The sequence below is a fragment of the Poecile atricapillus genome, chromosome 2 (assembly GCF_030490865.1).
Source record: "Poecile atricapillus isolate bPoeAtr1 chromosome 2, bPoeAtr1.hap1, whole genome shotgun sequence".
Classification (NCBI taxonomy): Eukaryota; Metazoa; Chordata; class Aves; order Passeriformes; family Paridae; genus Poecile; species Poecile atricapillus.
In genome coordinates this window covers 46,235,419-46,250,793 of record NC_081250.1, presented here as the reverse complement: position 1 = coordinate 46,250,793, position 15,375 = coordinate 46,235,419, and the positions used below count along the sequence as shown (strand labels likewise).

The window sequence follows — 15,375 nt, the reverse complement described above, 5'->3', positions numbered from 1 at the left end:
CTGTGAGACTCAACAGTGTTGCAACAGCTTGGGATATTACCTCAGGAAAACCAAGGAAGGAGTTTAATTTAGTCTTGAAAAAGAAAAATCAAGCTCACCTCTAACCAGTTTGCAAGATACTGCAAACAAGCAGTCTCTTCAGACAGCTGGGTATATACCAACACACTAACAAATCATGCAATGTTTCAAAATGTGTATCAAATGTAACCTGAACAATGGCAAATACTTATGACAGGTATTTTACAAAGTAGACTTTTCATGACATGAGGAAATTTTCAATTCAATACATAGAGCTATGTAATTGTCTCTAATGTATAATAGATAAAATCACGTATAAAACATTGCATATATATAATGCTCCTAATTTTTCACAGAAGACAGGTACAAGTGGAAATGCATTCTTCTCTCTTAAAGCAAATTAATGCTCCATTAAGCTCTGCACATGATGCCTGACAGTCTTTATAAACTACAAACTGTTCTCGAGCTATTCAGAGAGCACAGCAACTTATGCAACTGTTTCCTTACACATCAGAATTTGGTGATCTCATGATAGACTCCTTTCCCTCAAATCTTTTAACCAGGAAGACCAGAAACAACATACCTGGATATGAAAGTTCTTGTCACTTCTGTATCATTCTTTCTGTTACTGCTGTCCATGTCATTAAAAATTGATAAGCCTTAATGCCCTAAAGCTGCATTAAAATGTATTTTTGTTGGACTTTTAACAGCACCAATACACTGTTTCACATCTTATACTCAGTTTATGTATCTTCTGAATTTCCTAACATATTAGTGCTGGCCAGTCCCCTACAGCTCTGTTTTCTGAATAACATGTCCCATGTCCAAACACAAGCACCCAACTCCCTATCCTAGAAAACAATGTTTGCATCCCTCTGCAACACCAGATTGCCTGGAGCTTTCTGTTCTGACAAAGCAACATTACTGGGGGCGCGTGTTCCCTTTTGTACTGCGATGGTCTTTCTATTGGTCACAGCAACAACATGACTTGAAATGCAACACAGACAGCATGTTCATTCCACTGGGGAACAGGGAGGAGGGGGAGTGTCTAAAATAATGACACGAAAAACCTCTAAAAAAATCCCATTCAGCAGCTAATAAAACATGCAGGCCTGTGTTTCACTCACTCTAGAGATTCTAAGTGAATGTGCACTCACCAACTCCATCTTCTCCATAACCAAGGTGAGGTGGGATAACAACTGTCCGTCGTTCCCCAACACACATGTCCTGAAGGCCCATGTCCATCCCCAGCACCACCTGACCAGATCCCAGAACTATGTTGTAGGTCTTGCCAAGGCTGTGTCTGGAAAGGAAGGAAAAAATGAAAAAAAAAAAAAAAATCAACATAAAATAGGAAATTTCTGTTGTTCAAAATCACCACAGAAGTAGCAGTTTCTAGTAGTATCCTGTCATTGCCAAAAATTAACTTAATACCCAGTGCTTTGTTCTACCCAACAGTCACCTGAAGTAGCTCTCAAGTTACAGCCAGCACCAGACAGGTCTCTGCTGCTGACATGTCCTCTGGCACTAAAATTATAAGCTTTTTGAATGAAATCCAATCAAAATCATTAATCGAGCCAATTACAACCCCAAGATATTTTATCTTGAAATAAGGGCTTCTGCCTTTCACATATTTTTAACTGTTGCAATTGGACTTTTCAGCAGATGTAAAAATTCCAGATGTACGTTCATCCCAGGACCACCAGCTCATATAGGGATCTGAGTGCATTCTCATGGATCAGTCATCCCTTTAATGAAATCAGTCACTATAATGTAGTAGCTATTGGCACGAATAGCTACTACTAATACTTCTATACTTCTATTTAACCACATTAAATTTTGAATTATACCTTGTTGCCCGTGGCTCATTTCTAAAATTAGAAACTATCACCAGTTAAAAGCCCAGAAGTCACACATATATTGTGATTCTAAAAGCAGAGTGTGCAGCATTAAGGCTCTTTATTCTATTGGCTGCCTTTCTTTGGTTATTTGGCTTGGCTGTGCCTCTGCAGGACATGCTTGTACAACAGAGTGTAATTTGGAAAGAAAACAATTCAGTGGCTAAGAGGTCAGCCTTAAAATTAGGAGCACATGATTCATGATCTTTGATTCTCTAAAAGCTGCTTTGAGTAAGATGGTCTCAACACCCCTTGGTTCCTGCTACAAAATGGAAATTGAGCATTCCTGACATATAGACAGTGTTTTGAATCCAAACACATTACTTGTATACATCCTTGCCTACAGCATCGCACCATGTGCTCCAAATTAAGGAAACTTTTCATCTCTGCAAGCTATTGTGTACACTGTGAAACCTATGAGCTGCTTCCTGTATTAATTATAACCTGGTTAAAAATAGCCTTTCCCAACTTCCCTTCCAAATAATAAAATATTGTTTGGATGACTTGCACTGTTCAAAATATTAAGGCCAAAAAAAAGGAAGCTAACAGAAACACTCTTGTAGCTGTGTGCCAGGCTCACTTCAGTGCCACAGGAGACAGGCTAGAGCAATCTTTTGCTTCCCTCATAAATCTACTGCCAAAAGAGAAGGAGAAAGAGGCATTTTATCCTCACAGTCACAATCAAGCCCTCTGATAGTTTCTCCATGCTGACACTTAAAGCCACACTACAATACAGGTGCAGCAATGCGTGCTACAGACAGGTGACCATTTACTATAAACCACACTCAAGGTATCCTTAACAAGACCACAACAAGTAGCCCTACCACACCTCTCTAGGGAGCACTGGATCACTACAGAGCACAAATCCTATCCAAGAAACTGAATAAACCTGGTCAGTTCATTCCTGATGTGACCTGTGCTGTCCTGGCATGACTGGCCCAGACACTTGAACTGGCCCATTTAAATAGAATGGTATGCAACAAGTTTCATCACTCCACACATACTGTTTATGTTCTTCTCCAACACACTCCTACATCCTTTTTGTTCTTGGTTCTCTCATTATGCTATGACAGATTGTCTTTAAATACTCCTCCTCCTACATACTTTTGGCAGACAGCCATAAAGAGAAAAATACATTCTACACAAATACTCAGTTTAAAAAGAAAAGTAAATTCTTTATTCCTTGCTAACTTGCTTTGCAGGTAATTCATTCTGCCTTCACTGCTGCTGGGAGTATTTTCCTTACCAGGTCATTCAAATACCTACGTGGAGTCCAGCAAGGTTCCATCCAGGAGCGAAGCATTGTAGTGGTATTTCAGGTAATCTCCCTTCTTGCTCAGTACAGTGCAGTTGGAAGGTTTGTAGTGAACAGTAATGCTGACCGAATCTGAGGGGTTGTGGAAGTCCACCACGTGGATGTCAAAGATCAGCACTGCAGATCCTGGAATCTTTCCTAAATAGGAAGCAAATTAGACAAATAAAGAAAGTAATGGTACCTGAACAGGCAGATGATGTCCAGGTACTGCACCCTAGAGGAATATGTATTCCTGCTGTGTCTGCTATTGAGTTATTTTTCTCTTCTCATTCAGAATTAAAGGATACGACAGATGCAAGCTGCATCCAGCTAGGAAAGACAACCAGTGGGAAAGCACTATGCATGCACTCAGTTAAATGGTGAAGGAAAAACTTTTGTTACCCTGAATTTTAAAATTATGCAGAAATGAAGCAATAACCATGTATTTCCTGTGACTATCCTAAATAACTCATTTGTATCTCATGTACCAATTCAATATTGATCATCAAAATTCTCAAGAACTTCTCATGCTTCAAGGAATGTCATTATATGTAAAAGGTTACAGTTCCTTAAAATATCCTAAAAGCAGGCAACTTCATCCCCCTCTTCCCAGGATTATGTGCATTACCAGGATTAATAAAACACATCCAGACTTAGGATTTGTGTTTGTCGGTAAAGGAGTCTAATTCCAAATCAACAACACAGAACTTGCATTCCCAGAAGAAAGGCTTTTTTTCTAAATCACTTATCCAAATCACACCCCAGGGGGCACTCTGAAACACCAGCCACAACGCTGCAATAAGCTAGAAAGGTTATCATATTCAGCAATCTGTTTGGATAGCAATGGGTTTTCTCAAAGAAATGTTAATTGTATGTTATATATACACTATTACTTCACTGTTACATGCATTAACAGAGGTGGCTTAGAAGTCCACAAACGCTGTGGCTGTGGAAGGAATGGGGAAGAAATCTGCATGATGAACTCCTTCAGGATTCAGAGTTTAAGGCACTTGGGAAGGAAGATCTCACACTGCAGAACTCCTGGCATTCAAGTACCAGATTGCCTAAAACACCAATTACCCAAACAAGTTCAGGCTACCAATTACATGTGAGGTTCTTCCGTATTTTACTGTCCTGCCTATTTAGCTAAACAAAATAATCCTGCATATTCTGGATGTGGTTTTGTCAGTCTGATGTCCACAAAACAATGAACTGATTAATAAACCTTCCAAATGCCAGAAAAATGAAAATACACACAGATTAACTGAACAATAAAGATTTAACTAGAGAAGACTTGAATGCAAAGCCAAGCTCACCTCTCCCTTCTTCTCCATATCCAAGATGAGGGGGGATTATTATTCTTCTTTTTTCACCAGTGCATACACCTAGCAAACCTTCATCCATTCCAGCAATCACATAACCTTTCCCAATATAGGTGTCATATGTATGGTTTCGCGAATAACTATGGAAAATATTTGCATTTTAGCAGTGCCAGGCGTACTCAAGAAAACATGAGCTCTTGCAATAGCTCTGCAACACAATTCTTAAACCAGTTAAGGTCAAACACACAGTCATTAACCAGCACCAGGGAGGCACAAAGGAACGATGTGCCATGAATCCAGGCCACTAGGTTTCATCAGTCAGTGACACACGGGTCACTGATTACCCAGCAGTGAGACCCTGGCTAGTGAACAGCCAGCAAATCTGCAAATTCATTTCTACTGTATCTTGAAAGAAAAATCACACTTATTTATGTATTTTAAACAAAACAGAAAACAGGTTTGGACAAGTAACTGAAAAAAAAAATTGTTTACACCTTTAAAATTTCATCTGCCCTGACACTACTTTAATAAGCACTTATCAAATAGCTAATAGTTTATAAGTTTTTCATTTTCATGAGACACCCTGCAGACTAGCTCATTTTGCAGCCACAGCTATGTAGTTCAACTGCTAAAAGGAGCAGGTGGGATTAACAGGTTCTCCTGGGATGCTAAACATTAAAATGAATCATGACACCAAAACAGTATCAACACCATCCCTCCCTTCCAAACCAAGCCAACCACTTAGACACAGGTTGAAGGACCTGCTTCAACACCTCATGGTAGAATAAAACAAGGCTACAACAACAAATGATGTTTCTTACATGGACATGACTGTCTTCTGTCTTTCTTCAAGGCATGTTGCACAAAGGCACAGCCCAAGAAAGAGAAGGCAGAAAGGTTTTAATTCATCTTTACAAGGTAGCTCTGGGAAAGAACTAAACCAGTACAAGACCAGACCCTCATGTAATTCAAAGCTTTATGAAACTATTCTAAGTCCAGACAGCCTTGGCTGAGCGGCCCAGGACAGTTCTGCAATCGAATATTTCAGAGTAAAAAGGTAAAGGAAAATATTATTAATGGCTGGGTCTCAACCCCAGCCATTCACAGAGGTTTTGGCATGCTCCCTGTACTAGTGAGAAACTTTGTCCTGGATAGATGCAGGGTTTTCAATCCCTATTGTTAGCTACTCTATTTCTTCATTTATGAATTCTGCAAGAGGTCAGGAATATGTCCTCCTATTCCCACATGTTTTAACAAACAAGCCCTCTAACAACTCTCAGTGCTTCAGAGTTATGTAGGGGCTGCTGCCTACAAAGCATTTATTACTATTTTTTGACAGCAACACTCATATAAATACTACAGCTATTTTCAAAAATTGATTAATTACTACAGAAAATACTCATATCTCAAAAAAGAGAAATAGGTACACTGTGGATAAGCTTTGAATTCTTAACTTATAAGCTTTCACAAATTGTGTATCAAGGTCTACAGAGATGGCTGCTGCAGTAGTACTGAACATTTTTCTCTGAATTTATTTCATAGAACATTTTACATTGGTTCATTTTCACCTTCTTTTAGCTACTTCTGCCAGCTGTTCTGAAAGCTGGAGTGGGATAGTAAAGCACTGTTCCACTAAAAGCAACCAAAGTCACAGAAAACTACAAGGGTATTATTCATATGATTCTGTACACGAGGCTCATGTTCCCAGAGAGCTTTTAATTTATTGTCACAGTAATCCCTCTTCCTTTGTCACAGAAAACCCCTCTTACTGAATTCTGCAATTCCATAATTCAGTCTTGAAAGACATCAGACTTCAAAATGCAAACGGTTTTCAAGTATAAATACGATTAACCTCACACTAGCCACTAGCACACTGACTCAAAATTCTCAGGACATAAAATGGAATCATGTTTATTTTCTCTCTCTTCAGTAGTATTACCTATTTGGGAGATAAAGCCTATGAGGCAAAGAGTCTTCAGGCTCGTGTGCCTTAAGCCCTTGGCTTCATTGGGTGGGTCACTACCCCTAGATGGCGTCTGTGACAAAGCCATGGTAGAAAACAGCTCTTTTCCTTCCCATATGGAAAAGTTTTCTGAGTCTTTTAAAAAGACTCCAAGTCCACTCAAACTTTTCGAAAAGGAAGGAAAAGCAAAGAACTGTGTTTGAGCATATTACAGACATGACAGAGGAGCCAAACTGGAAATGCAATCTGCAGAGTTGAACGGTTTGGTTACCTGGAATCAAACAATGTGCCATCCAAAAGTGTACCGTTGTAATGGTATCGGACAAAGTCTCCTGTCTGGCTTCTCCGCTCACAAGCTTCGGGCACAAGCTGGTTCTCAATAGCAATACCATCCTTGGGGTTATGTAGATCCAGCAAAACCACATCAAAGACAAGGGAAGCTTGCCCAGGGATCTCCTTACCTACAAAAATTAGTAAGAAACAGCAGGTGTTCTATCAGAAGCTTAAACATGTTTGTTGAAGGAAAGTAACATATTGCCAAATATCAAGCACCTCTCCTCCCAAAATAAATTAGAATCATAGATTATTTGAGTTGGAAGGGACTCACTACGATCATCAGTCCAACTCCTGCTCCTGCACCCCAAGGGTCACACCATGTGCCTAAGAGCATTGTCCAAACACTTGTTGAATTCTGTCAGGCTCAGTGCTGTGATCACTTCCCTGGGAAGCCCGTTCCAGTGCCCAGGCACACTCTGAGTGAAGAACCTCTCCCTAATATCCAATCTAAACCTCCTCTGACACAACTTCAAAGGTCCTGTCACTTGTCACTAGAAAAGAGACCAGTGCCTACCTCTCCCTTCCCCTCATGGGGAAACTGCAGACTGCAGTGAGGTTTCACCTCAGTCTTCTCCAGGCTGAAAAGACCAAGTGACTTCAGCTGTTTCTCATGTGGCTTCCTCTCAAGGCCCTTCACCATCTTCATTGCCCTCCTTTGGACACTTTCTAATTGCTTAATTTCTTTCTCATATTTTAGCACACAAACCTGCCCCCAGCACTCGAGGTGAGGCCGCCCCAGCTCAGAGCAGAGCAGGACAATCCCCTCCCTTGCCCGGCTGGTGATGCTGTCCCTGATGCCCCCCAGGTTGGCCCTCCTGGCTGCCAGGGCACTGCTGACTCATGTTCAGCTTGCCATGGACCAGGAGCCCCAGGTCCCTTCCCATGGTGCTGCTCTCCAGCCTTTCATAGCCCAGTCTGTGCACACAGCCAGGGTTGCCCCATCCCAGGAGCAGAATCCAGTTTAATTTCATATGGCTGGTGACTGCTCAGTCCTCTAATTTATCCAGGTCTCTTTGCAAATTTGTTTCTAGTCAGTCATTTTTTGGTTCAGGGGGTTTTTGACCTCCAACTCAGTCATTTCCTCCTATTCCCACAGTGATGGCACTGCCTCACTGAAACAAAGGCCTCCTCAGCCTCAGAGTTAATGTTAATGAAGCCACAGAAGGGGTATGAAACTTTGTACACCACAGACAAATCCTTAAATATCAGAGCAAAGAAAGAATATAAGGAAAAGTCATAAACTACACCTAACTGCCCCATTATTTAACATGGGGACATCTATGTATGATCTGCAGGCTGCACAGTCTCACAAGACAATCCATTTTGTAATTATCACTAGAGCATTTGTCAAAAAAACCCAACAAAACTCATCTGGAATTAGAAATACATTTTTTCTTAAAAGTTTTCTGCTTTCTGTGGCAATCTGAAAGAATTATGTAGTCACCTGTCTCCAAGTTTTTGGTGCCACTACACATTAATCACAGATTATATTCCCTGATTGAAATAAAATTTCAGTATATAAATACAACAATTGTATCAACAATACATCTGTTAAGCAGTGTCTCTCTGAACAGGGTAATAATACTGCCCATAAATTTAAAATACAGAAAGCTTTTTTTAAAATATGTGTGACTTGGGACTGAAAAAAAAAAGAGGAACAACTAAAGGAGTAACTTTTACCATCTCCATCTTCTCCATATGCCAGGAAAGGTGGTATTGTGATAATGCGCTTCTCTCCTACACACATTCCCAAGAGACCCTGGTCCATCCCAGCAATCAGCCATCCAATTCCCACATAGGTATCATAAGTTCGCATCCGATTATGGCTAAACATGAGAAAGAAAAAAAAAATCACAACCAAACGTCAGACTGGCACAGGAAAGAACAATATCCACCTTTAAATCCACATACTATGCACAGTGTAACTCACAACTTGCTAGTCCAAAAGTATCAGCGCTTCATTTACCAAGGGCAGGCTGGGAACTTCTCCAGGGTGCTTAGCTATGTCAGGAACCTCAGGGAGGCTTTGAAAAGTGGTTCTCAGGCAGCTGTTACTAGAGCATCATGGACTCTAACGAAGCACACATGCTGTACACTTTAAATCTCAGTAAGAAAGTGTTAGAAGCTCACTTTCATTACAAATCCCTTACAAAACTTGTATCTAATCTGAACAGCTATACTGGTTATAGAGCCTTTTAACTGACTGCAATAAATAGTAATATAAATACAGGGAACAAAACTTAAAATTAAAAAAATAATCTGGATAAAGATTGGTAAAGCCCATGAAGAAATAATGCACAGTTTTATTGGTTTGTGTCACTATTGCTACCCTGAATAAATTACTAACACACATCTGATGCCAGACTTAATTTCCTGTGTTTCTGGGCAATTAGCATTAATTGTTACACAGGTAAAAGGGGAGCAAATGATGGTGAGATATCTATTAAACTACGCAAAGACACACAACCCCGCTGCATACCTTGAATCAAACAGGGTCCCATCTAAGAATGTTCCATTGTAATGGTACCGCACAAAGTCAGACACCTGCACTGTCCGAGGACACTTCTCGGGTTTGAAGTAAGTCTGAACCTGCACTTCATCCTCCGAGTTCCACAGATCAATCAGGAGCACGTCAAAATGGAGCACAGCATTGGGAGGTATCACACCAGCTGCAAAAGCAAAAGCATACACACTGTTTTCTTTCCCTTTTTACACAAGGTATCAGTGAAAAGGAACCAATCCATGAAATCCATTATGCAGCCTAAGAAAACTGCATAATGCACACCTTATTTCCTGTTGTGCTTACAACTCCCTGGCCCCTTGCTGCAGCTATTAATGGGGGTAAATCTGGCAAGATGTACTCTTATCACAGCTGTCCATCAGGCAAACTATCTTGAGTTAGCATTTGTTGCCTCTCTGAGGCTGTAGAACAAAGATGCTTTTGGAACTGACAAGACCTTGTGCAGCACTGCAACGCCAAACCACAATTCTGGCATAATTAAGTATTTAACAGGGAGGTAGATATAAATAAATAGTTAACTTTCATAGGAAGGTTAATTTCCTGGAAGTCTCCTGCAGTGAACTTCTCTTCCTTCAGCGTGCAGAGGGAGTCTGGAGAGATTACTTTAGGCTACAGGCTTAACAAACACCTCTGAAGAACTGGGGATTACCTCCCCAAAATTCACTACTTGCAGATTCCCCCTTCTCTTCCGTGGCTCCATTTCCTATGTGCTCTGTTGAATCCCTTTACCCAAGCAGCTGGCCCAGTGCTGTACTTACGGACGCCTTCACTTCCGTAGGCAAGCTTAGGGGGAATTTTCACAAACCGACGCTCGTTCACACACATGCCCACCAGAGCTTGGTCCATCCCAGCAATGAGCTGACCTTTGCCCACAAACACGTTGAATGTGGATCCCCTGTCATAGCTGAAGGGGGAAAAGCAGGCAAAAATGTTAGTGGTTTATTTATATCCCCTTCTACTCGTCTGCTTTTTTGAAAGAGAGTTAATTGCACCTGGTCTCCCTCTTTCCCCGTTAGCACAACTTTATCACAAGACACCTCCTAAAGGAAGGGGGAAATCCAAGGTGTTCCTGAGACTTCAACACAGCTCTCCTTCTGTTCACTGCTCATCACCTATTTGAAACACATTCTAGCAGAGTGCAATGTGTACTGCAGGCACCTGAAGGCCAGAACTACAAAAAGCTAATTGACACACTAACATTAAAAGCAGAACTGGAAAATTAAGGAAGAAAAGGAAAAATTAAGCACTGTTATGAGATATCAAAGGATAACCGCTCCCACAGTAGGATGTCAGCATATTGATTCCAGTCAGTAACATCACAAAAATATTATACACAACCTATAAGCTTTACAATGTGAGACATCACACTTCCAGTCTCTGTGGGAGAAGGGGAAAGGGAAAAGATGCTTTTTTAAGTAGTAGCTGTGAGGTTTGCCAACAGGTTATTTATTTTCTCCTCTACTTTCACAGGTCTCATTTAAAGCACAGAGACATATTTTAAACAGCAGGTTTTCCAGACCAAGAATCAAGAAACAAATGATCCTCCTCTGTGATAATACATGAAGATTCAAAAGATAAAAGAAATGATGCTTAAATGACTCAGTTTTCCAGAGAGGATGGAGAACAGCAGTGTTACCACAGCAGAACACTATCACTAATTTACACGGCTCGTTTGGCCACCTTAAATCTGCACAATGACCCCACTTTGATCTGCTTGAATTACTGCTATTGCACTTTTTGAAGCAATATATAAACACATGTCAAGAAGCATCTCAAAAGCTTCATGCCTATTTTTAAACTTTTACCACTACCATTTTCCCAAATCCCTTTTACAATTTCAAGACATTTTTTTTACATTTAGATACACATACACACACATATATATATAAAAGTTAGACCTGGGAGGAGGAAAAAAAAAAAGGTTTGTGCCTTTTGCATGCTAAAATTCTGGAAAGCAGCCAGTAGCTAGACATCCCTAGGGAAATGATGTCAAATTTTCCTTCCAAGATTGTACACATCACTTCCACAACATACTGAGCCTCCTAACAGGCCCACAGCCTTGAATCTCTCAAATATTTTTACTGAGTGATCTCTCTGTTTGCTCCTTTTTTTTTTTTTCTGACAAACATTTCTCTTAAAGTAGACAACCCTCTATTACTGAGCATTCACCTTCAGTTCCAGTAATATTCCCACTCCCTGGAAAGGATGGAAAATATTTAAATTAGGCCCTCACAAATTCTATTATGCACACACAAAACCATAATTAAGATGTTAAGACTAGTAACATAATAGGTTCTAAGAAACCCTCCAAAACGGTATTTTGCAGCAATTGACAAAGCTTGGCAATACATCTGGGATGAACTTAGAACAGAAGAGCTTTCTTTTTTAGTAAAATAAATGTACAGTTAATAGAACATTGATGCAAAGCAGAGAACTGAACAAAGCACTGATCAGACCATGCAGCTTTGTAGGACTGAGTTTGCGGATTCCTTAAAATTAAGCAAAATTTGTTTCTATTAGTGGAATTGACCAAATTTATAGTAGATGACTAGGCAATAAAATTCAGACTTTTAAATGCAAATGCCTTTATGGCCATTGAAATAAAAAAAATGCAAATGCTGATGCAAAAAAAATAGTAAACAGCTAATGATAATAATATGCTATAAATACTAATTTTTATGTGACACAGTCATGACTACTAAGACTTTGTCAACAGCCTGGTAATGCGAGGAGCAGTATTGCTACCCGCTACTTGGAAATATAGAAAATTCATCTTAAACTTCAAGAACATTTTCAAGAGCTGAAGAAGGAACAAAGCAAAACTGTCCTTCCTTAGCTCAACATCTAGAGTATTTTGTAGACTGACTGCATATAGTGTTTGATTAAACTGATACTGGTAAGCATGCTCATAAATCTTAAAAAAAAAAAAAAAGGCAAACAAACAAAAAACAAGTAAGAAAATGGGCTTATTTTTGTATAAACTGACTCTCTCTTTAACTTGTAGGCAGGGAACCAAACCAAAGATTTTAGAACAAACACTCCAAAATATTTCTTCCATTAACCTACAGAAGATAAAATCCTCCCATTTTTCCATGTCTTAACATGATTAAACACTGTCGTCAGCCTTAAAAAAGATCATAGAGAATAACAAAAGCGTCCATCAACATGAGCTGCCATCTAGAAAAAAAACCCAAGGTGAACAAACCTGATATTCATTACTACTTATTTACTAATATTTAGAGGATCCAAAGAGATAAACACTGTGCAGCTCTGCACAGTCTGTTCCTGCCCCAATTCAGAACACAATGACAAGGAACTTAAATGAGAGCCAGCACCTGGGCAGCCCCTCCAGGCACCCTCCCTCAATGCACCAGTAGCAACCAGAAACACACTTGTGAACACGTGGCCAGTTTTCCAATTGTCAGGTATTTATAAAATAAGCCACGAGGATGCTGCCTTTGTGTGTCTTCACATCCGCAGCTAACACTTTTGCTCCAAGTCCATCACTTGCCAACGGATTCACTGTCTGTGCTGTGCCACTTCACTGAAACTGCACCAACACCAGCTGAAGTGATAGTGCCAGCTATCACATCCCACATTTTAGTCGGGGAAGTGCTGGTGATTTAGCACTAGTGGCACACTAACTACAGTCAACTCCAGAGGGAGAACTGAGCTTTGAAGGACAGCTATTTCCCTAAGGCTGTAGATTTTCCTTGAAGCACAAGGGAGATTACCAGGATTACTGAAAATACATTTTGCTTTATCTTTCTAAATAATACTTTGATCAGTGGCAATGAATGAAATAAGAAAAAACAAATAAACTGTCAGCGACAGCAGCATCCTTCACAATCTCCTGATCCCATTATTTAGGCTTCCTGATCCCAAAATAACACCAGGAAAGCAGCCAGGCACTTCACTGTACAAAGGTCAAATTTATTCAAGAATAAAGTATCCAAAAAAATTCTATGTAAGTACAGCCTGATAATTCCTATATTTCCGGCGAAGATAATGATTCAGAAACAGTCACAATCGAGTAGGTTTGAGCCTGGAGGCTTAGGAAATGAAACGGGCAGGAAATCACTACTGTGAGGGACAGTGATACCATATACACTCCTGTTTACCGGGCTAAGGCTAGCTGAGTAACTTTATGGTTATCACTCTTGGAGCAGAAAACCCCCATTCAGTGCCTTGGAGAAGCAGCTGAAAGAACGTGGTAGGAATCCATAAGGGCAAGCAAACTACTGCGGACTGGACCCAGCCACAACAGAGGTCTTGCCCCATGTCCCCAGGGGTCATACCCCATCTCTCTGCCCTTCGTATTTCAAAGACATCTTCCCACGGTGATCTGTATATGCCGCATGTACGACACTGCCCATCCTGCCACTGACCTGCTGCCCACTGGTCACCCCACGGGGCACTGCTGGCAAAAGCAGAGGGACCTGAACCGAACCTCCACCCAGCGCCACAATATCTGCACATCCACAGAAAAACCTCCCTCGTGGGGGACGGCACGTCTGGCTCCCCTCCTCTCCCCCTCACAGTGCCCAACCAAACCCCGCGGGGCTGCACCCGCGCCGGGCTTGTGCCAGACCTGGAGTCGAAGCGGGTGCCGTCGGGGAAGGCGCCGAGGTAATGGTAGCGCACGAAGTCCCCGGGGCGCACGGCCCGCGGGCAGCTCTCGGGCACGAAGCGCCGCTCCACGCCGAGCTCGGTGCCATCCGGAGGGATTTCGGCGGCGGGCACCGGCGGCGCCTGGCAGGCCGCCCAGCTCTCCAGCAGCGCCGGCAGCAGCAGCAGCAGCGAGCCGCAGCCCGGGCCCCGCCGCCTCACGGCCGCCGACCCCGCCATGGAGCGCAAAGAGCGGAGCAGCCGCAGGGCGCGCTCGGGGGGACGGGAGGATGGAGGGAAGGGAGGGAATGAGGGGAAGAAGGGAAGGGAGGGGAAAAGAGAAAAGGGAGAGAAGCCGCCCGCCCCGGCCCGCCCGCTCCTCCGCCTCCTCCCCCCACCGCTGCAAACTTGCAAACGTGGATGAAGCGCTCCCACCCGGGACGGGGGAGGAGCAGCCCCGGCGCCGGCTCCCCCCGCCCGCCGCGGGGCTGAGCAGGCCGGAGCGCAGCGGTGGCACCGCCGCCCCCGCCCCGCCGCCGCCCCGCTCCCTCCCCGGGCCGGAGGTGCGACGTGGCGCTACCCCCGGCCGCCCTCCCGGCGCTCCTCCGCTCCCGAAGGTAGCACGGGAGACGGGCGGACCCCGAGAGTTGTAAACACGCAGACACAACCCCGCCATTTCCCGCAGATTTCCCGCAGCTCTTGGGAGCGGAGCTGCTGGAGGCTCTGGGAGGGACCGAAAACACGGCAAGTGACCCCCCGCATAAGGGGGTTTTGTCACTCTACCTGGACACGTACTCCTTGCACGACTTCGAGTATTTGCAAGCTTAAAGTCCGACCGCAAATGTTCCATTTTAGATCAAGCCCCCAAAGATCCGAGGCTGTGTTGGCAAATGCGTATTCATGCACACCAGTGCTGTCACAGGGATTTGCAACTCCCTGGCGGCAGACCTTTCCAAATGCCACAGAGAAAAGACAGAATCACAGAACGGTTTGGGTTGGAAGGGACTTTAAAGATCAACTAGTTCCAATCCCCTGACAAAGGCAGGGATATATTTCACTAGACCAGGCTGCTTTGAGCCCCATCAAACCTGGCCTTGAACACTTTCAGGGATGAGGAATCCACAGATTCTCTGGGCAACTTGTGCCAGTGCCTCATCACCCTCACGGTAAAGGGTGATGTAAATGAATACCTAATTTAACCTACTGTCTTTCAGTTTGAATCCTTTCCCCCTTGTAAATAGTTCCTCTCCATCTTTCTTATAGGTTCCCTTCAGGTACGGGAAGGCTGCAATTAGGTCACCCTGAAGCCTTCTCTTTTCCAGGCTGAACAATCCCAGCTCTCTTAGTCTTTCCTCATAGAAGAGGTTTTCCAGCTGTCTTGGTGGTCTCCTCTGGACTTGCTCCAACAGGTCCAT

The 15,375-nt window shown here is 42.7% G+C and overlaps 1 protein-coding gene across 5 annotated transcripts in view; it reads right to left on the bottom strand.

Moving 5' to 3' along the window:
- FKBP9 (FKBP prolyl isomerase 9) overlaps positions 1 to 14,338 on the bottom strand; it is a 46,172-nt gene extending 31,834 nt beyond the window's left edge. For 3 of the 5 annotated variants that reach the window (XM_058833784.1, XM_058833785.1, XM_058833783.1), the window contains exons 1-8: positions 13,944 to 14,338; positions 10,111 to 10,256; positions 9,311 to 9,500; positions 8,512 to 8,657; positions 6,767 to 6,956; positions 4,527 to 4,672; positions 3,183 to 3,369; positions 1,176 to 1,321 (exon numbers count right to left, since the gene is read on the bottom strand). In XM_058833784.1, the coding sequence (XP_058689767.1) occupies positions 1,176 to 1,321; positions 3,183 to 3,369; positions 4,527 to 4,672; positions 6,767 to 6,956; positions 8,512 to 8,657; positions 9,311 to 9,500; positions 10,111 to 10,256; positions 13,944 to 14,200 (1,408 nt within the window). In that variant the 5' untranslated portion in view covers positions 14,201 to 14,338. The remainder of the gene's footprint in view (positions 1 to 1,175; positions 1,322 to 3,182; positions 3,370 to 4,526; positions 4,673 to 6,766; positions 6,957 to 8,511; positions 8,658 to 9,310; positions 9,501 to 10,110; positions 10,257 to 13,943) is intronic. The other 2 variants (XR_009277065.1, XM_058833782.1) reach the window with 2 other exon arrangements.
- Positions 14,339 to 15,375: the final 1,037 nt, after the last annotated feature.